The 21,415-nt window shown below is 40.0% G+C and overlaps 1 protein-coding gene across 2 annotated transcripts in view; it reads left to right on the top strand.

The window, feature by feature from the left end:
* The window catches only part of LOC145293744 (uncharacterized), a 276,588-nt gene that overhangs the window by 117,007 nt on the left and 138,166 nt on the right, over positions 1–21,415 (top strand). For both annotated transcript variants that reach the window (XM_080140219.1, XM_080140221.1), the window contains exon 3: positions 18,220–18,310. In XM_080140219.1, the coding sequence (XP_079996345.1) occupies positions 18,220–18,310 (91 nt within the window). The remainder of the gene's footprint in view (positions 1–18,219; positions 18,311–21,415) is intronic.

Here is a 21,415-nt window from a genome sequence, read left to right as displayed (position 1 = left end):
TTTGTAAGAAAACTATAAGGAATATGTAACAGGAAGAAAATACAATTTTATACCAATAATTGTAGTAGGACTAGGAATAGGCCCCAAAGAACTTGAAAAAAAAAGACTAAGAGAAATCGGAATTAAGGGGGGAGCCTGAAACTGTACAACAGACGGTAATGCTGAAAATTTACGAAAAATACTTAAATGTGGAAACTAATACCGCTGACACTAATCGGCCAAATGGAAACTGCATTAGAAGTTAAAAAAAAGATAGCAGCATCCGACACGAAACCAAGAAACCCACAAAGTTGTAAATTAACTACCCCCACCCCAATGCAGTGTCGGCATAGACAGGCACCACACCGAATAGTTGCGAAGGATTAAAGAAGATGGAAATAGCAAGGAGGGAAAGCACTAACCCGACCTCCACTGACTATGTAAAAAGAACTGGGACTTTGGGAAGGCTAGTTATTACCTAAATTCCAGCGAAGGCTAATGGTCGTCGCCAGCAATAAAACAATGATAAACGACTCTTGCGATAACGCAAATTCATTTACGGGAAATTTGGGGAAACTTGTTACACAGACTCCAGTTGTTGGTAGAGAGTAATCTCTGATGATGGCTTATGTAAGAACTCCCAGTGAATAATAATAATAATAATAATAATAATAATAATAATAATGATAATGATGATGATAATAATAATATTGAAATATGTAAACTGAAACTGTATACTTGTAAGGTACCCTCCTGTGTCCCTGCCTTCCACATCCCCTTTCTTTTTGTGGGTATCACCATAAACTGGCGTCACACCAAATAAGTGAGTAGGGTCAAGGAGGATGGGATGACTTAGGAGTGAAAGCACTAGCCAGACCTCCGCTGGATGAGTGCAAAAAGGACTGGGACCTTAGGGAAACTTATTGCCACCCAAATCCCCGTGGAAACATATGATCACTGCCAAAAAGAAAAGAATGGTAATAAGCCCTCAGACGTACCTCCTCATCCTACAGTATACCGATACTCTATGGCTTACTGGGATAGTTTCCGTACATTTATATCAGATCTACCTCTGCATTTCATGTTTTAAAATAATGTGTCCTCTATAGTATCAAGTATAGACCGTTTCATACCCTCGATAAAGTTCTAGCAAAAACCTAACAGCCAACCATGGTTTTCTCCAGAATGTGCTGCTGCCATTGCACACAGAAATCACTTTTTTCTTTGCTTTCAACATAATAGATGTACTGAGACTAAAGCAACCCATGTAAAAAAGTAATAAAGAATGCAAGAGATTTGTATGCTCGGTCCGTTCCGTCAAGACCAAAGTTGCGGAACAGCGCCTAGGGTCCCATGAGTTTTGACAAATAGCAAACAGAATCCTGAACAGAAGTGTGTGCTCTATACCAGCTATCATCAATGGACCTGAGGTAATTTCGTCAGCATCAGACAAAACCAAACTCTTTGCCAAGATCTTTGCAGCTAATTTTACCCATTATGACCAAGGACGCCGAACCCAATATCTCCTTATGTATCTGAAAACACGCTATGCAACAAACAAATATATGTACGTGATGTTGCCAAGCTAATCAAGAACCTTAATTCCAGTAAAGCAACTGGCCTTCATGGCATTCCAATCATAGTGCTCAATAAGATCCAACCAGAACTAACGCCCATACTTACAAAGTTATTTAAACGTTGTCTTAAGGAGAAATGGTTCCCAACACCCTGGAAAAATCTCATCAGTATGCCCTGTATTTAAGAACTCAGGTGATCACTCATCTCCCTCTCAGTACAGACCAACAAGTCTTCTGTGCATCATGAGTAAGCTGCTGGAATCTGTGTTAAATAGAGAAGTATTGCTATTTGCCAAAACTCATGGGACCCTAGACGCTGCTCACCTACTTTGGACTTGACGGACTGAGCATACAACTCTCTTGCATTCTTTATTACTTTTTTTTACATGGGTTGCTTTAGTCTCAGTACATTAAGTTGAAAGCAAAGTAGCTGATCAGCGGCTTGGTTCCCACCAGTTTTGGCAAATAACAAATAGGATCCTGAACAGAAGTGTGCGTTCTATCCCAACCATTATCAATGGATCTGAGGTCATCTGGTCAGCATCAGACAAGGCCAAACTATTTGCCAAGAACTTTGCAGCTAATTCTACCCTATGCGACGAAGGCCATCAACTCCCCATATTTCCTCCTATTACACAGAACACGCTAGGTAACATACAAATATCTGTGCATGAGGTCGCCAAGCTAATCAAGAACCTTGATTCCAGTAAAGCAACTGGCCCTGACGGCATCCCAATTATAGTGTTAAAAAAGCTTCAACCAGAACTTGCTCCCATACTTACGAAACTATTTAAGCATTGCCTTAAGGAGAAGTGCTTTCCGACTCCCTGGAAAACCTCATAAGTATGCCCTGTATTTAAGAATTCAGGTGATAAGTCATCTCCCTCTCAGTACAGACCTATAAGTCTCCTGTGTGTTACGAGTAAGTTGTTGGAATCCATATTAAATAGAAAAATAGTCAACCACCTCAGCAGAAACAATCTTCTTAATAACACACAATATTGTTTCCGTTCTGCAAGATCTACCGCAGATGTGCTAACAGTTATATCTCACAGGATTAGTGAATCTCTTGACAAAGGCTTCCTTTCTAGGGCAATTGCTCTTGACATATCAAAGGCCTCCGACAAGGTGTGGCATAAGGGTCTACTTCACAAAATTTCCAGCTACGATATAACTGGATATGTTTTCTCAATCATTAAATCATTTCTCTCCGATAGGCTCATAAGAGTAGTGGTCGATGGACAAAAATCAGAGGCCTGCAGTATTAATGCTGGAGTCCTTCAAGGGTCAACCTTGGGCCCAATTCCTTTCTTGATCTACATCAATGACCTCCCTAAACACATACTTAAATCATTCGTTGACATCTATGCTGATGCCACGACCATCAACACATCAAAGGCTGTAAATGACAAAGCTCTCTCTGATTCTCTCTCCTCTGATCTCGAGCGCGTGGTTCAGTGGGGGAAGTCGTGGCTGGTTACCTATAATGCATCTAAAACCAAACTTTTATCTTTACATCATCAACGCTCTGATCCCCATCTGGCATCAATTGAAATGGATGGCTCTTGTCTAGGAGAAGCCCCGTGTTTTGACAAGCTTCTGGGTTTGACCTTTACTCCTGATCTGAAATGGAACACACACATCAAGTCTGTTGCCAAGGTCACTGAAAAGATGGTGGGATCCTTCTACCGCTCCAGAAGAGATCTCACTAATGATGCAGTTCTCTATCTATATAAAAGCCAAGTACGTCCAAGAATGGAATACTGCTGCCATATCTGGGCAAGACCTGCTAAAAAACAGCCTATCCTGCCTTGACAGAGTACAAAATAGACTTCGTGGCTTAGTGGGGTATGCCCTTTTCTCTACCCTACAACCTCTCTCCCACAGAAGAGGTTGCGAGCCTACCCTTGTTTTATCGTTATTGCCATGGCAGGTGCTCGTCTGAACTCCAATCTCTGGTCCCCTCTCGCCAATCTTTCATGAAAAACACCCGTCTAGCTGAATCCACTGTGAAAAATTTCCCCCACTCTATATCTGTGCCTGAATCAAAACGTGGATTTCATGAACAAAGCGTCTTTCTTAGAACTGCACGCCTGTGGAACTCTGTTCCGTCTGCCTGCTTCCCACCTGACTACAACTTGGATGTCTTTAAATGAACCGCCCACTTAAGTAAACACTTCATCAAATCTCCACACTAACGTATTGTACTTGCAATAACCCTTATCCCTGAGTGGCTTCCAGGCCTGGATATGTGGTGACCACCGCGTGAAAAAAAAAACAAGTAGTCAACCATCTCAGCAAAAATAACCTTCTTAGTGACGTGCAATATATTTTCCGTTCTGCTAGATCTACAGCAGACGTTCTTACAGATATATATCATAGGATTAGTGAATCTCTCGACAGAGACTACTTTTCTAGGGCAATTGCTCTTGACATATCAAAGGCCTTTGATAGAGTATAACATAAAGGTTTACTTCACAAGATCTCCAGCTACGATATAGCTGGAAATGTCTTCTCAATTATTAAATCCTTTCTCTCTGATAGGTTCATAAGGATAGTGGTTGATGGGCAGAAAGCAGAAGCTCACAGTATTAATGCTGGAGTCCCTCAAGGGTCAATCCTGGGCCCAACTCTCTTCCTGATCTACATTAATGATCTTCCAAATCACATCCTTACATCATTCGTTATGCTGACGATGTATAATCTATGGTAGAACATCAAAGTTCTCTCTTAAATGAATGGCTCACGTCTTGGAGAGGCTTCATGTTTTGACAAGCTTCCGGGCTTGACCTTTAGTCCTGACCTGAAATGGAACACGTATATGAAATCCATTGTCAAGGTCACCGGAAAAATTGTAGGATCCTTCTACTGCTCCAGTAGATATCCCACTTCTGATGCAAAAAAGCCATGTACGGCCAACGATGGAGTACTGTTGCCACATTGCTTATCCTGCCGTGACAGAATTCAAAATAAACTTCGTAGCTTAATGGGGTATGCCCTTTTCTCGTACCTTCAACCTCTTTCTCATAGAAGAGACGTTGCGAGCCTGTATCTGCTTAATCGTTATTTTCATGGCAAGTGTTCATCTGAGCTTCAATCTATGGTCCCCCCCCTCGCCAAACTTTCACGAAAAACGCTCGTCTAGCCCAAACCACTCTCAATAATTTCACACATTCTTTATCTGTGCCTAAACCCAAATATAGATTCCATGAACAAAGCTTCTTTCTTAGAACTGCACGCCTGTGGAACTCTCTTCCGATTTCTTGCTTTCCAGCTGACTACAATCTGATTGTCTTCAAGTCCAACGTAAACAAGTTCTTGATGAACCTCCCTTTGGTAATCCAATTAACAAAATTACCACTACTTATGATTACTACGCTAAAAGCACATTGACTAATGTATACCCATTAACCCTTATCCTCGAGTGGCCTCCAGGCCTTGATAAGTGTCGATTCCTGTGTAAAAAAGCGGCTGTTGTAATAACGCAAATTTATTTGCAAAGGTTATCGAAAGATGAAGAGTACTAGAAATCTGGGGAGAATTCTTATCACTTAGATTCTAGAGAACACATGTTGGTCTCAAAGAGAAACTTTTGCTGATAACCTGCGTAACTATTTATAGTGAGTTAATAATAATAATAATAATAATAATAATAATAATAATAATAATTTCCGAACAACCGGACCTGACAAAAACAAAACTATACTGGAGCAAGATATGGGAAGAAGCACAAGACCACAACAAAAATGCCGAATTACTGAAAGACACGAAAGAAGAGTTATATCAAATTGAAGAAGGGCGAGAAAACGAAATCATCAAGGAAACACTCAAGGCAACGCTGGGAAAAATGGCAAACTTGAGAGCACCAGGTTCCGATGGAATATACACATACTGGTTCAAAAAAAATTCCTTAGGTACATGTAATGCTAATTCCAAACTTGAAAAGAGTTATCCACAAAAAAAACCCCGTACCAGAATGGATGACAAGAGGTAGAACCACACTAAAACAAAAAGACACCGAATAACTACAGGCCCATAACCTGCTTACAAATCACATGGAAAATCTTAACAGGACAGAGAACAAATTAAAAAAAAAAATTTCTTAGGAACAAAAAGGATAACGAAAAGGGAAAAGAGGAACGCATGGTTTGCTATAAATTGACCAAAAGTCCCGTAAAAGACAAAAAGTAGAAAAATAGCTATGGCATGGATCGACTACAAGAAAGCATACAGAGATTATAGAATGTTTGAGGGTGTACAAAATACCAGATAAGATTATTGATTGAAAAAGTAATGAAACACGGAAACTTGAGCTGGCGGTTGAAGGATAATACATAACTGAGATAAAAATACAAAGAGAAAATTTGCAGGAAGATTCCATATAACTACCACTGTTCATCATAGCCATGATGCCTCTTAACAATATACTAGAAAATGCCAAGTCAGCTACAAGGGTACTAATGCGGACGAAAGAATGTACCACTTGATGTATTTGGGCGCCCTGTAACTTTTCGCAAGAAGCAAACATGAAAGAGAGACGCTAATAAACACAGCCAGAATCTTTAGTCAGAATATCTTGAATCAATTGAGAATGGAAAAGTTCCCACGAGAAAAGTGGAGACAGCAAAAGATATGGAATTACCCAACCAAAAGGATTTGAGGAAACTAGGTAAACATAACATCTACAAATATTTGGGCGATTTAGAATCTGACACCATCAAATCAACGGAAATGAAAGAGAAAATTAAAAAAAAAATCAGAACAGAAAACTCATAGAAACTTAATTATATAGTAGGAAGCTAATTAAAGATATAAACATGGGCAGTATCACTAGTAAGATACTCTGGAATGTTTATAGGTTAGACTAAAGAAGAACTGAGACATCTCGACCAGAAAACAAGCAAATTTATGACCACGTACAAGGCATTACACTCAACTGATGATGCTGACCAACTCGATATGAAAAGGTTAATATAGAAGACTGTGAATAACACGAAAAATAATTAGAATGTATATAACGTCGAACACAGAAAGGCTAATCACAGCAGCAAGAGATATCGTAAAAAATAAACAAGCCAGAGAACAGAGAGGCGACGGATGAGACGATAAAAGAAAAAATAGGAAGAAAAACAGCTACACTGACGATTCTCATGGATGACAAAAGATGGGACTCACGAGAACACTTGAACATGGTTACGAAAATGACACTTTAAGAGAGAAACTAAATGACTAATGACGTCTCACAAGTGAACATGATTAGAACAAACTCTATGAGAGCTAATATTAACAAATAAGAACTCTGCAGACAAAGAGTGTGACAGCCTCCCGTGCTCCGATCAGTCTGAGCTCTAACCTCCGCGGAAGCTGTTGCTCGTGATCGTCTTTTTTCGACGGGGAGGGCTTCACAAAATTATCTGCGTCTCTGTGTTGGTTTCTGCTGAAAAGCAAAAGCAAAGCTTGGTATGCACACCGGAAAGGAAAGACAAACACTCAGGGTTTCAAGCTACAAAAAGTTAATTTCACAAAAGTTACAGATTTTTACATATGTACATCGTTCAGTTCACCAAAACATTTTAAATCTCAAAAAAATCTTATTCTTCGTCCACTGGATGGCGGTCAAAGTAATGAGGGGTCTCGGACGTCTGGGAGCGTGTTTCTTTCTCGAGAATTGGGTTCAATCTGTCTTTTCCGACTCGAGCATGTGCCTTTATACTAAGGTCACAGGTTGGGGGTCTGGCGATTTGCTGAACCAACCAAAATTCAACACGTCAAGAGAGGGAATCCCCAGCCATTTTGTGTGTGTGCAATACAGCAACTCGTCCATAGTTTCGAAAATCTGAGAGCAAAAACTGAAATCCTTTCACACAGACAGGAGTCAAAACCTGTCATTCAGAAAGCCATAGTCTGAACAGGTGTCCTTCAGGCCAACATAGGTCTATTTTCATCTCCACATTATTCTGGCATTTCATGTCCCAGCGTTTTTAAACAATAAAATTCATGTCTGTTTTTCTCAAGCATAATGAAACAAAAATGTAGTAGGCAAAACAAAAAAAAAAAAATAAATGTTCTGTCAGCAACAGTACAACTTCAAAATAGTCAATATCGCCCACCTCCAGAAGAGAGGGAATTCCTGTCCGTGATAACCGTGGTAAAAGAAGACACACTCCAATCGCCAGAAACACCCACACACACAGTTTGCAGGACACTGCCGACTCGTCTCTAGCCTCCTGCTTTTATAGTGGCCGGGAATTATCCATTTGCATAATCACATGAGACAGAAACGTGATTTTCCGAGAGTTGCATGGGGTAAATGCTAATAAAAACCCCCGGACGCCATCTTGAAATTCTCTTTTTCCCCCCAACTGGTGACACAACAGACGTACCCGAGGTAAGCTCTTTTTCCCCTCATTTTAGTTATTGCTACTTCTGCTACACTCCCCCCTGATCTCATGATCACAAATGGGGCAGGGGGGCAGTCGTCTCTGTCTGGTACTTCTCCGAAGAACCGGAGGCAGCACCTCCTCCCTGCCATCCTCCTCATCGCCATTATTGCCACCAGTCTGCTCCATACGCGGTGTTTCACAATCAGGGCAGGGGGGCAGTATTCGTTTCTGTCGGGTACTCCTTCGTAGAGGCAAGACGGGTGGTCCTTCCTCCGCTTCTTCAGTATGTACATTATATGGCTCAAAATCCTCTTCGTCGTCCTGCATCATACTCTCTGTCTTTTCAGAAGACATCATACTGTCTGAGTCTCCCTCTTCCTCCGATGTAACAACATAATGGCGAGGGCGCAAATCCTTCACGTGACGAGGCACATCGTCCACCAAAATCGACTGAGGGCTGATCACCTTGGTCACCTCACCCTTGCCGAACCTCGTGGTACATCGATTTTTCGGTCTTCTGACCCATACGTGATCTCCAACCTGGTAAAAGCTGTTCTTGGGACCTGGGGACGCAGTTGCGAGATTGGTCTCCTTTACTCGAACTTCGTATTGATAAATCCTGTTGGCAGGCGCAGTGGAGGGAGATGTGTCGTCTCTTGGTGTGATGTTATACCAGTAGACAGCCTCCTGTATGGGACAACACATTCTAGCCGCTATTCGTTTCACTGTACGATGACATCGCTCCGCTATGCCATTCCCGGCTGGAGCGTATGCACAACGGAATCGCAAGTGAACTCCCCATTTACATGCAAATGCTTGGAACATATTGCTGCAGAAAGCTGTGTCATTGTCTAAAAGGAGTTCATGCGGCGCGCCACGCTCGAGGAACACTGCCTCCAACTGATGAATCACGCTTGCCGAGTCCTGCCTTGCCAATTTCCTCCAAATGGAGAAACGCGATGGACCACAGTCTGTTAAAGTTAAAAAATGGAAGGTGCCATAATGCGTGATATCCATTCCAATTCTCTGCCAATTCTCGTTAACTTCCAGCTTTCCCTTTTCCCACCTGACTGGCGCTGGGTCAATGGACTGACATTCCTCGCATTTCTGTATGACCGTTCTGACAGTTGCTTTTGTCGTGGTTGAACATCTTCTCCTGACAAAGTAGGTAGTGCGTCGCACCCCCAGATGTCCACTATCTTTGTGAATAGCCATGATTTGACTCTCATCCAGCTCGTCTGTGTGGACCGCGCCTATCACTGGGTCAAGACCGTTTTTCTTTTTCATTGCCTCAAACCACCGCTGTGGCACTCGTGTCAGTCGGTCAGCAATGTTTCGTGCTGATGGAACCAGCGTCACATCCACTGTCAGCCCGTACTCTTTCACGAGCTCCTTAAGAGTGCTTAATCGCCTCCTAATAAGCATCTCGCTTGCTGCTTTGGTGCGTACTCACGCCTTTCCAGTTAGCGTGTCCGAGACCCAATGGTATACGCAAACAGAATCTGTCTTTATGTGTAGCACCTTGCTCTGCCACTGGAGAGCCAAATTGATGCCTTTCAATATGGCATCCAGTTCAGCCAAGTTGATATGTTGAGAGTCATCTTCAGGTCGCAGCCAACATGCATCTTCCAGCACAGTTTCACACATCTCCAAGGCTGCCCCAATTGCTAGGGAGCTAGCATCGACCCATACATTCAGCTCTTTGCCGTCCACACACCAATTTCCCTGTGCCGGATCGTTCTGCTGTGCAGATTTTAAGGTTTCAAACATCATACGATGTAGTACGGCGTCCCTTGCTTCATCATCCCAGCCCTTCGTTACCGAACTTACTCTCCTTCTGAGTATTCCGCAAGCCACACGAAGCCAACCGCACACCGGAAAGTGCCCGACAAGTCGACCACACAGAGAAAAGATTGTTCGTCGCGTAACAATACTGGGAGCCTCCGGAATTGCATTTCCTCGCTTCCACCGCAGTTCATTGCGTTCCATCCTGACTGCCAATCCCAGCACCCGTGCACCGTCCTTCAACTGCTCCGGGTTCTTGCACTCCAACCCGAACTGCGCGAGGTGTTCTCTCACACGGGTCGCGGGAACCACGTCTTCATTGACAAAAATGTCATCAATGTAAGCAGATGCTGCGCGGCTTATAACTTCTTCCTGAGATAGTACTTCGCTGACAATTGCTCTCATTATCAAGGGAGCCACATTCAAACCAAACCCCAGACGGGTCAGACAGTATTTTTTCCCATCAATTTCCACAGTCTGGTATGGCCACAGTGTCTCATGGACCCGGACTTGTAGGTATGCTCTTCTGAGGTCCAGTAGAGACACGTTAGCACCTTTTTGTCTCCACTCACGCAGCTTAGCCGCACAAACATCTGCGTTGGCCGTAAATGCGTCTACGTAATGATTTAGCTCCCGGTAGTCCATTACCGGGCGCACTTTGGCTTTGTTCTGCTGTATCACAGCCATCAGGGGAATTAGACCTTTGGGGGGTCCCAATTTATCCTCTGGGTATGGCACGAGCCAACCATTATCTATCCAGGTGTGGAGCTCCTGCGTGTATTCTTCACGAATTTCTGCTGGCACTGGGTACTCTGACACTCGATTATGCAGCCTTTCAGGGGGGTGGTCCACAGACCATTTCCACGATGCGGTCCACGTTCGGTTTTGATGGTCAAAGGTAGCAGTGAAATCTGGTTCATCGATAGAAATGGCTGCGCATTTAATACTTTTCCCGGCGCCCAGCCGCACTGATCCTGTAGGCTTGACAACGACACCTCCTAGAGCTTTTATGGCGTCGATCCCTAGAAGCAAGTCAAATCCCAGTGGCTTGCCATGCACCACCAACACATCGACTCTGGCAGACACACCTTCATCAGTGGATACAGAGACCGTTCCAACACCGCAGCACGCATGGGACATTCCACCAATTGTGTTGACATTTACGTTTGTTTTTCTCCAAGACCGGCACCGGTCTGCATGTAAAATTGTCCTGGAACATCCTGTATCAATAAGCGCCAAACATCGCGTCCCGTCAACATGGATGCTTATCACCGGGAGCGTCGTGTTCACATCTTGGTTGGGAAGGAGACTGGCGCTTATGCGTCCTCCCCTTGCTCGTTTACCGAGCAGTTCCGAACCCAGTGTCCACTCTCACCGCAACGGTAACACCGTGTTCCACGTTTTCGACAGTCCCTTGCAAGGTGGCCATTAACATTGCATTTGAAACAGGTCACGTTAACAGGATTATTCTGGGCCCTGTTGTTGGGTGAGCGTGTGGCCGTAACCACATCCTGATTTTGTTCGCCAGTCGTCGTCAAAATTCTCGCTCTCGACATTAGCTCCCCCATGGTCAGGGCTTTGATGTTCGGCACCTGTTGAAGAGCAATTGAGATGGTGTCAGGGAATCCAGTGACAAAAATTAATTTTGTGAGTCTCTCTGAGCTTTCTCCTGTGAATCCGGCCAATCCAAACAACTGCCTGATCTTGTTGGCGTACACATCCACACGTTCACCAGCCCATCTAACCATGGTTATTTTTCTATATGCTGCAAACGCGTCATCAGTAAATGCCTCCTTTAATCGAGCCTCAATCTGGTCTATTTTCTTTTGATCGTCCTCCTCCATTTCCATGTACAGGGCCAGCGCATCGCCTTCCAGGTATAAAGGTAGCAGACTCGCTACGTCATCCACCTGCTGAAGTTGTGCGACAAGTCTCACTTTTTTCAGCCACGCTACAACGTCTCCCTCGCCAGAGAACGGCTTGATAATATCACTGCTTATCCGCACTTTTGCCATATTCGGGCCGAAATAGCTTGAAACAAAAATGTAGTAGGCAAAACAAAAAAAAATAAATAAATGTTCTGTCAGCAACAGTACAACTTCAAAATAGTCAATATCGCACACCTCCAGAAGAGAGGGAATTCCTGTCCGTGATAACCGTGGTAAAAGAAGACACACTCCAATCGCCAGAAACACCCACACACACAGTTTGCAGGACACTGCCGACTCGTCTCTAGCCTCCTGCTTTTATAGTGGCCGGGAATTATCCATTTGCATAATCACATGAGACAGAAACGTGATTTTCCGAGAGTTGCATGGGGTAAATGCTAATAAAAACCCCCGGACGCCATCTTGGAATTCTCTTTTTCCCCCCAACTGGTGACACAACAGACGTACCCGAGGTAAGCTCTTTTTCCCCTCATTTTAGTTATTGCTACTTCTGCTACAAGTTAATTTCACAAAAGTTACAGATTTTTACATATGTACATCGTTCAGTTCACCAAAACATTTTAAATCTCAAAAAAATCTTATTCTTCGTCCACTGGATGGCGGTCAAAGTAATGAGGGGTCTCGGACGTCTGGGAGCGTGTTTCTTTCTCGAGAATTGGGTTCAATCTGTCTTTTCCGACTCGAGCATGTGCCTTTATACTAAGGTCACAGGTTGGGGGTCTGGCGATTTGCTGAACCAACCAAAATTCAACACGTCAAGAGAGGGAATCCCCAGCCATTTTGTGTGTGTGCAATACAGCAAATCGTCCATAGTTTCGAAAATCTGAGAGCAAAAACTGAAATCCTTTCACACAGACAGGAGTCAAAACCTGTCATTCAGAAAGCCATAGTCTGAACAGGTGTCCTTCAGGCCAACATAGGTCTATTTTCATCTCCACATTCTTCTGGCATTTCATGTCCCAGCGTTTTTAAACAATAAAATTCATGTCTGTTTTTCTCAAGCATAATGCTCATCCCTTTTGACAGGCCACCCGCCGCTGTCCGGGATTCAGTTAACGTTCAACAGACAATCTCAGCATATTTACCGGGCCTCCCTTAGGATTTAGGGGGGTCTCAACCTCTCCAATGGGGAGCAACATCGCTCCCTCAAGACGGTTACGTCACAGAGACGAAAAGATAAAATACATAATAAATGAATACAACAAACTACCCCTAAATGGATATAAGAATAATCAGAATCATGTTGCGAAGAGAAGCAATGGATTGGAAACTATGCAAACAACATCTTTGAATACCCAGACAAATGGTACAGGCAAACACCGATAGCAGTACTTGAAAGCGGAAATGATAAAATCCAAACAGATAAACGCATCCAAGCAAAGATCAGATATTATACCAGTTAACAAGAAGGGAAATTCCTGCCAGATCGTAGATTTCGTCGCTTCAAGAGACACAGGGTAAAAGCAAGGAGACGAAGAAGCGATGCAAATATACGAATCTGGCTAGAGAGCTGAAAGGGTTTTGGAAGTTGAAGAAAGTCTATATAAAACCAATAATCGTAGACGCGCAAGGAATAATCCCTAATAGCTTCGAAAAAAAGAGTGGGAGAAATTGGAATTAGGAGGATCGTTAAGAAGATCGAACAGATAGAAATAATGTAAACGGCTGAAATATTAAGGAAAATCCTTGAATGGCGAGACGCATGAGCTACAAATGGTTACCGACCATATATAAATTGCAACAAATATAAAACAAACAGATAGAAGAAAACCACATGAAACCAAGAAAACTGAAACTGTATAATCGCAAATATATCCCCCACACAAAACCCCCAAACAAACAAACAATGTAGTGCCCGCATCAACTGGCACCACAGCAAATACTTGAGCAGGATTGAGGAGAATGGAAAGACCGAAAAAAGAAAACACTGACTAAACTTCCATCGGATGAGCACGATTGGTTGGTTGATTGTTTTTGTTTTACGGCATATCAACCCTTTTCGGGTTATTTAATGCCGAATCCAAAGATCTTGAAGAAAAATTTTTAATAGAATATATTTGTTGTTTTCAAGTTGGTTTCTATTTAACCCATAGTTGGGACCCTAACAGGTACTACCACTCCAGGTCAGAGTGGACCTGGGAGCAATGGTAATTAAAGGGTGACTCCACACTCCACAAAGCCCGCAAGCTGGAGCCTAACCACTGGATATAGTTTAAGGTAAGGTGAGTACGAAGAGGTTTGGGATGCTTGGAAGGCTTATTTACATCTACTGCTCGACTTCCGAATTCCTTTCTTATTTCCCCCTCCATCTTGACTGTACTAAAGAGAAAAAGCGATATAGAAATTAACATTAGATTTTGCTTGATTATTATTTTACGGTCTTTGTAAAACTCACTGCTTCCTCGTTCAAGAAATCTAACGGCTGACCCAACGGTTACATTGTTTTCAAGTATCTATTTATCTAACGTTCCATTTATACACTGTTTTTCTTCAGCCTTGACAGACTATGGGTACCTACTGTAAAGGTGCCTGCGCGTGAATTTTTTGTGGCAAGAGTTGTGAATTCTAAAACAACACCTCTATTTATATAATATTATATTTGTATAACGTTCTATTTATATAATATTATATTTATATAATATTATATTTGTATAACATTCTATTTATATAATATTATATTTATATAATATTATGTTTGTATAATATTATATTTATATAACGTTATATTTGTATAACATTCTATTTATATAACATTCTATTTATATAATATTATATTAATATAACGTAATATTTGTATAACATTCTATTTGTATAACATTTTATTTGTATAACGTTATATGTGTATAACATTCTATTTATATAATATTATATTTATATAACGTTATATTTGTATAACATTCTATTTGTATAACATTTTATTTGTATAACGTTATATGTGTATAACATTCTATTTATATAATATTATATTTATATAACGTTATATTTGTATAACATTCTATTTGTATAACATTTTATTTGTATAACGTTATATTTGTATAACATTTTATTTATATAATATTATATTTATATAACGTTATATTTGTATAACATTCTATTTATATAATATTATATTTATATAACGTTATATTTGTATAACATTCTATTTATATAATATTATATTTATATAACGTTATATTTGTATAACATTCTATTTATATAATATTATATTTATATAACGTTATATTTGTATAACATTCTATTTATATAACATTTTATTTATATAACATTCTATTTGTATAACATTTTATTTATATAACATTCTATTTGTATAACATTCTATTTGTATAACATTCTATTTATATAATATTATATTTATATAACGTTATATTTGTATAACATTCTATTTGTAGAACATTTTATTTATATAACGTTATATTTGTATAACATTCTATTTGTATAACATTTTATTTGTATAACATTCTATTTGTAGAACTTTCTATTTGTATAATATTATATTTATATAACGTTATATTTATATAACATTCTATTTATATAACATTCTATTTATATAATATTATATTTATATGATGTTATATTTATATGATGTTATATTTATATAACATTCTATTTATATAACATTCTATTTATATAATATTATATTTATATAATGTTATATTTTTGTATAACATTCTATTTGTATAACATTTTATTTTTATAACGTTATAATTTATATTTATATAACGTCAAAGTTATATTTATATAAAGTTATATATATATATAACGTTCACTTAATATAACGTAATAGTTATATAACGTTCTATTTATATAACGTTATATTTATATAAAGTTATATTTATATAGCGTTCTATATATAACGTAATATTTATATAAAGTTATATTTATATAAAGTTATATTTATATAACTTTCTATTTATATAACGTTCTATTTATATAACGTTCTATTTATATAAAGTTTTATTCATATAAAGTTATATTTATATAAAGTTATAATCATATAAAGTTATATTTATATAAAGTTATAATCATATAACGTTCTATTTATATAACGTTTCTGAATTTTTGAGATGAGGATTGGTTATTCGTATTATTTGGATTCATCGGACTACTGTTCTCATCTTGAATGTCATTTCCACAACGTGTCGGTCGATGTAGCCTTCGACTCTCTTTAGGTGTATCTTGCCGAACTTTCGTTCCATCAGCCATAATTGACCCAAGTAATTCGCAATCGTATTTTGAGTATCGCCCGCACTGAGAATTGGACCTTCAGCCACCAGCAGAGTGTAACTTTAAACTGAATTTTACCAAGTACTTTATCTACTACGCCACGGGTCTTTGCGAGAGATAAGATAAGAACAGTAGTCCGAAAAATCCAAATAATACGAATAATCAATCCTTATCTAAAAAAATTAGATACACTAGCGGGGAAGGGGCGTTCGGCTTTGGCCTGACGTAAAATACGCTTAAATATAATATTTGACTTCATCCAGATTTTATAGAGTCGTGATTTTTAAAAAAAATATTTGAATACCATCAGCTAGAATCGAAATCGGAAGCATTCAAAGGTGGTGACGTTACCACTGTACTTACGCATATGAACCAATTAAAAATTAAAAATGAAATAAGATGAATGTTTTTTTTACACGGTGGTCACCACATATCAAGTCCCGGAAGCCACTCAGGGATAAGGCTTATTGCAAGTACAATACGTTAGTGTGGAGATTTGATGAAGTGTTTACTTAAGGGGGCGGTTCATTAGGAATTTGTTAATGTTGGACTTGAACACATCCAAGTTGTAGAAAGTTGGGAAGCAGGCAGACGGAACAGAGTTCCACAGGCGTGCAGTTCTAAGAAAGAAGCTTTGTTCATGGAATCCACGTTTTGATTTAGGCACAGATAAAGAGTGGGGGAAATTTTTCACAGTGGATTCAGCTAGCCGTGTGAAAGATTGGCGAGAGATTGGAGTTCAAACGAGCACCTGCCATGGAAATAACGATAAAACAAGGATAGGCTCGCAACGTCTCTTCTGTGGGAGAGAGGTTGCAGGGTAGAGAAAAGGGCATACCCCACTAAGCCACGAAGTCTATTTTGTACTCTGTCAAGGCAGGATAGGCTTTTTTAGCAGCTCCTGCCCAGATATGGCAGCAGTATTCCATCCTTGGACGTACTTGGCTTTTATATAGATAGAGAACTGCATCATTAGTGAGATATCTTCTGGAGCGGTAGAAGGATCCCACCATCTTTCCAGCGACCTTGGCAACAGACTTGATGTACGTGTCCCATTTCAGATCAGGAGTAAAGGTCAAGCCCAGAAGCTTGTCAAAACACGGGGCTTCTCCTGGACGAGAGCCATCCATTTCAATTGATGCCAGATGGGGATCAGAGCGGTTATGATTTAAATATAGGATTTAGGTTTTAGATGCATTAAAGGTAACCAGCCACGACTTCCCCCCACTGAACCACGCGTTCGAGATCAGAGGAGAGAGAATCAGAGAGAGCTTTGTCATTTACAGCCTTTTGTGTGTTGCCGTAGATGGTCGTGGCATCAGCATAGATGTCAACGAATGATTTAAGTATGTGTTTAGGGAGGTCATTGATGTAGATCAGGAAGAGAATTGGGCCCAAGATTGACCCTTGAAGGACTCCAGCATTAATACTGCAGGCCTCTGATTTTTGTCCATCGACCACTACTCTTATGAGCCTATCGGAGAGAAATGATTTAATGATTGAGAAAACATATCCAGTTATACTGTAGCTGGAGATCTTGTGAAGTAGGCCCTTATGCCATACCTTGTCGAAGGCCTTTGATATGTCAAGAGCAATTGCCCTAGAAAGGAAGCCTTTGTCAAGAGATTCACTAATCCTGTGAGATATAACCGTTAGCACATCTGCGTTAGATCTTGCAAAACGGAAACAATATTGTGTGTCATTAAGAAGATTGTTTCTGCTGAGGTGGTTTACTATTTTTTTTATTTAATATGGATTCCAGCAACTTACTCATAACACACAGGAGGCTTATTGGTCTGTACTGAGAGGGAGATGACTTATCACCTGAATTCTTAAATACAGGGCATACTTATGAGGTTTTCCATGTACAAAATATACAACGATTTTTTCAATTGTAACTCTTTTTGATCCCTTAAAAACAATTTTATCGGCTAAATATCCATCAAAGAACGGTCCTTAAAAAAAAGCCAATTATTTGGGGCTCTTTACGCCGCTATGCGATTTTAGTTTCGGAAGTGATTGAGTTTGAAAATATGGAGACAGACAGATAGGCATATAGCCTTTTATATATTATATTATATCGTTTGAATTATGAATTTATATTCTTTCCCATAGTGCTCTAGCGAAAACAATATGATCGATCGGCTTTGAAGTAGGTATGACTGATACCATAGTCCATGGAGTTATCCATTAGGTCGCTCATGTATCCGTATAAAATGATGAGAATAAACAATCCGAAAACACGCTAACGATGTATTTAACAGTTTAGAGTATTGAAGAATTTTATTTTAAAATTCTTTCGTCTTGTTTCTTTTTTTTCAGGTGGCTGGTTCCGGCATGGCCATTGATTACATCCAAGCTGTCCTTTGTCACTTTGAGAGCCAAAATATCAAAGCAAATTTCACTGCAGAAGGTAATGCTGCATTATGGGATAGGGGGTTCTATTTGCCATTTTGGTTTCATTTCAATTCGTTCTTTTTTTTGTTTTAAGTTTTCTTTTGTCTGTAATTGTAGTGGATTTTATTGTCAAAGTCGGTTGGTTACCTATTTTATTGCCACATACATATACAGTTTTATATTTTTAAAGGAAAAAATACTGAGCTACAAATACAGGAGTGGTACTATTAAAACGAGTGACCGTTCGTGATTCAGATTTTTTTTTGCTACGTAGTCAACATCATTCTCAATGCATTTTTGCCAGCAATGAATGATGGCTATGGATGGGCATCCGAAGCGCGCTTTTTCATACGCGAATCGTTCCATAAGTAAAAACTCCTAGTCTATTTAACTAAAAAGGTTGTAGAGCTACAAAGACGGAAATGATGCCATTAAAACAAGCGGCCTTTTGTGCTCCATAATTTATTTTTCTGCTTCACTATTTCAGTGCCCTTTTGCTAGGAATACAATAGCGCATCTCTGCTTTTGACGCCCGTTTATGGTAATGGCTGCTTTCTTAGAGTCTCACGCCGTCAATTCTGCAACAGAGAGATGAAACTTTGAGGTCATGTTGTAACGTGGCCGTTACTTTTTAACTGTGTCGTTAAACTTCAAACCTTTCGGACCCACACGCTGTCTGGTACCGTCGCAAACATAAACAGGGAAGAAACAAAAATCCGACATTTTTTAAATACAAATGTAATGCATTTTTTCGTGGCTCCTCTAAAACAATGCATTTCATTATATTCACTATAAAAAGCCTGGTACGTCCAAGGATGGAGTACTGTTGCCACATCTGGACAGTAGCTGTTAGAATGAGCTTATTCTGCCTTAGGGGATAGTAGGGGATACCCTTTTCTCTTTCCTGCAACCTCTTTGCCACAGAAGAGACTTGGCGAGCCTGTTTCTGCTCTATCGTAATTTTCATAACCTCTTTCCCACAAGTTTCGAGTTTGTCTCTCTGCTTTGTCATTATTTTCATGGCAAGTGCTCGTCTGAGCTCCAATCTATGGTCCCCCCTCGCCAAACTTTCCGAAAAACACTCGCCTAGCTGCAAACACTATCAATAATTTCCCACTCTTTATCTGTGCCTAAACCTAAATATAGATTCCATGAACAAAGTTTCTTTCTTAGAAGTGTACGCCTGTGGATCTCTCTTCGGTTTCCCTGCTTTCCAGCGGATTATAATTTGGTAGTCTTCAAGCCCAACATAAGCAAATTCTTGATGAACCGTCCTATTAAGTAATCCAATTCATCAAATTTCCACTACTAACGATTACTACGATATTATTCCATTGACTACTGATGCACTTTTATCCTCGAGTGGTCTTCGGGCCTTGATAAGTGGTAACTCCTATGTAAAAAAAAAATACTCCACGGTCTTTTCGCAGCCACATGTACTTTTTAAAATGTCTCTGTCTCCTCGGGTTTACACGTCTATCTTCCCTCTCGCGCACTTTGCTTCTCTTCGACCACGTGATACATATTATCTCCTTTTCTTGTCGCGCAAAATCGCGCACACTCGCGCGCACTCCCTAACTTAATATTTTCGCTCGTCAGCTTTTCTTTGTCTGCTGCTGTGATTTTCTTACACGCGCCCATACGCGCTCTGTTACAATGTACACCCCGTGCCAGAATTATATGCAAATCGATATTTTTGTTCTAACTCCAGTAGCTTTCAATGAAAATTCGTGAAACTTAACACGTTATACGGCAACACTAACGCATGCGAAGATATAAAATTTTAAGCTGATCTGTGCAATAGCGAGCGAACGCCAGCCATTTTGGCGACTTGCAGTTTTTTCAGCGTGCCAACTTTATATGCAAGATGGGACGTAAAGGTGCTAAAAGTCAAGCTGAAAAGTCGAAAATTTTTCAAAGGCTTCATAATAAGATTTCCACCTTGCCATAGAATTACACTGTCATCATGGTACAATAAAAAAATATTGTACTAACCCTCAACTTTGCAACGGACGTTCTGACAAAGGAAAAAATCGTAAGAAATTCTATCTGTCACGTCGAACAATGAGCAAGATCAAGAGAGAAGTTCGCCGTAACCCAGTTGAAACTAGTTTTTGAAAAAGCTGACGTTTCTGATGTGCCCAAATCAACTCGTTGCCGTATCCTGAGGACGATTGAAAAATTTGAAAAGCCAGAGGTCCGCCCTCAATTGAAAGAATATCCACAAGAAAAAGAGGATTGAGTGGGCAAGAGATCACATGAAGGTGCATTTTTAAACTGTTTTGTTCATCGATGGGAATCGAGCGACGCTTGATGGATCCGATGGGTGGAGGGGAGAATGGTACCATAATGAGGATCAGGCATCAACAAGGAGGTGGTGGTGTGATTTTCTTGGCTGCAATCATTGGCAATGAGCTGGTAGGATCATTCACAGTCGCAGATGGAGTGAAAATTAACTCCACACTCTACATTGACTTCATTAAGGAAAACTTGGAATCCTGGCACAAGAAGACGAATTTGGCATTCCGGAAAAAGATGGTATTCATGCATGATAATGCACCGTCTCATTCTGCAAGGATAGCCACTGAATATTTGGAGATAGTTTTTGCCTGACATGGGAAAATAATGCGATGGCCAGCCTGCTCTCCAGATTTAAATCTCATCGAAAATCTGTGGAGCATCTTGAAACAAAATATTTACTCCGAAGGAAGGCAGTACAACTCCAAGGATGACCCCTGGAATGCTATTCTGACTGCTGCCAAAGACATTTCATCAGAAGAAATCGAAAGTTTGAGATCTTCAATGGACCAAAGGTGTTTTGCACTTGTCAATAAAAAAGGCAATTATATAAGATATTGATTGTACTATGAAACCATATTGAAGTTGTTTGTTCTTTATTATTGTTGTTCTCGATTTACAAATTCCTAGAATAATCAATGTTTCCGTCATCTTTTAGCACTTCACCATATTTTAGCATTGGCTTGCATATAAAGTTGGCACGCTGAAAAATGAAAATCACCAAAATGGCTGCCAATTGTTTATTACTGTGCAGATAAACGTAAAATTTTAGATCTGCGCTTGTGTTAGTATTGCCATATAACGTGCTAAATTTCACAAATTT

Source organism: Euprymna scolopes, chromosome 15, assembly GCF_053919585.1.
Source record: "Euprymna scolopes isolate OS-2025 chromosome 15, ASM5391958v1, whole genome shotgun sequence".
Taxonomy (NCBI): Eukaryota; Metazoa; Mollusca; class Cephalopoda; order Sepiida; family Sepiolidae; genus Euprymna; species Euprymna scolopes.
Note: the sequence above shows the minus strand (reverse complement) of the source record. Positions and strands in the feature narration are given on the sequence as shown.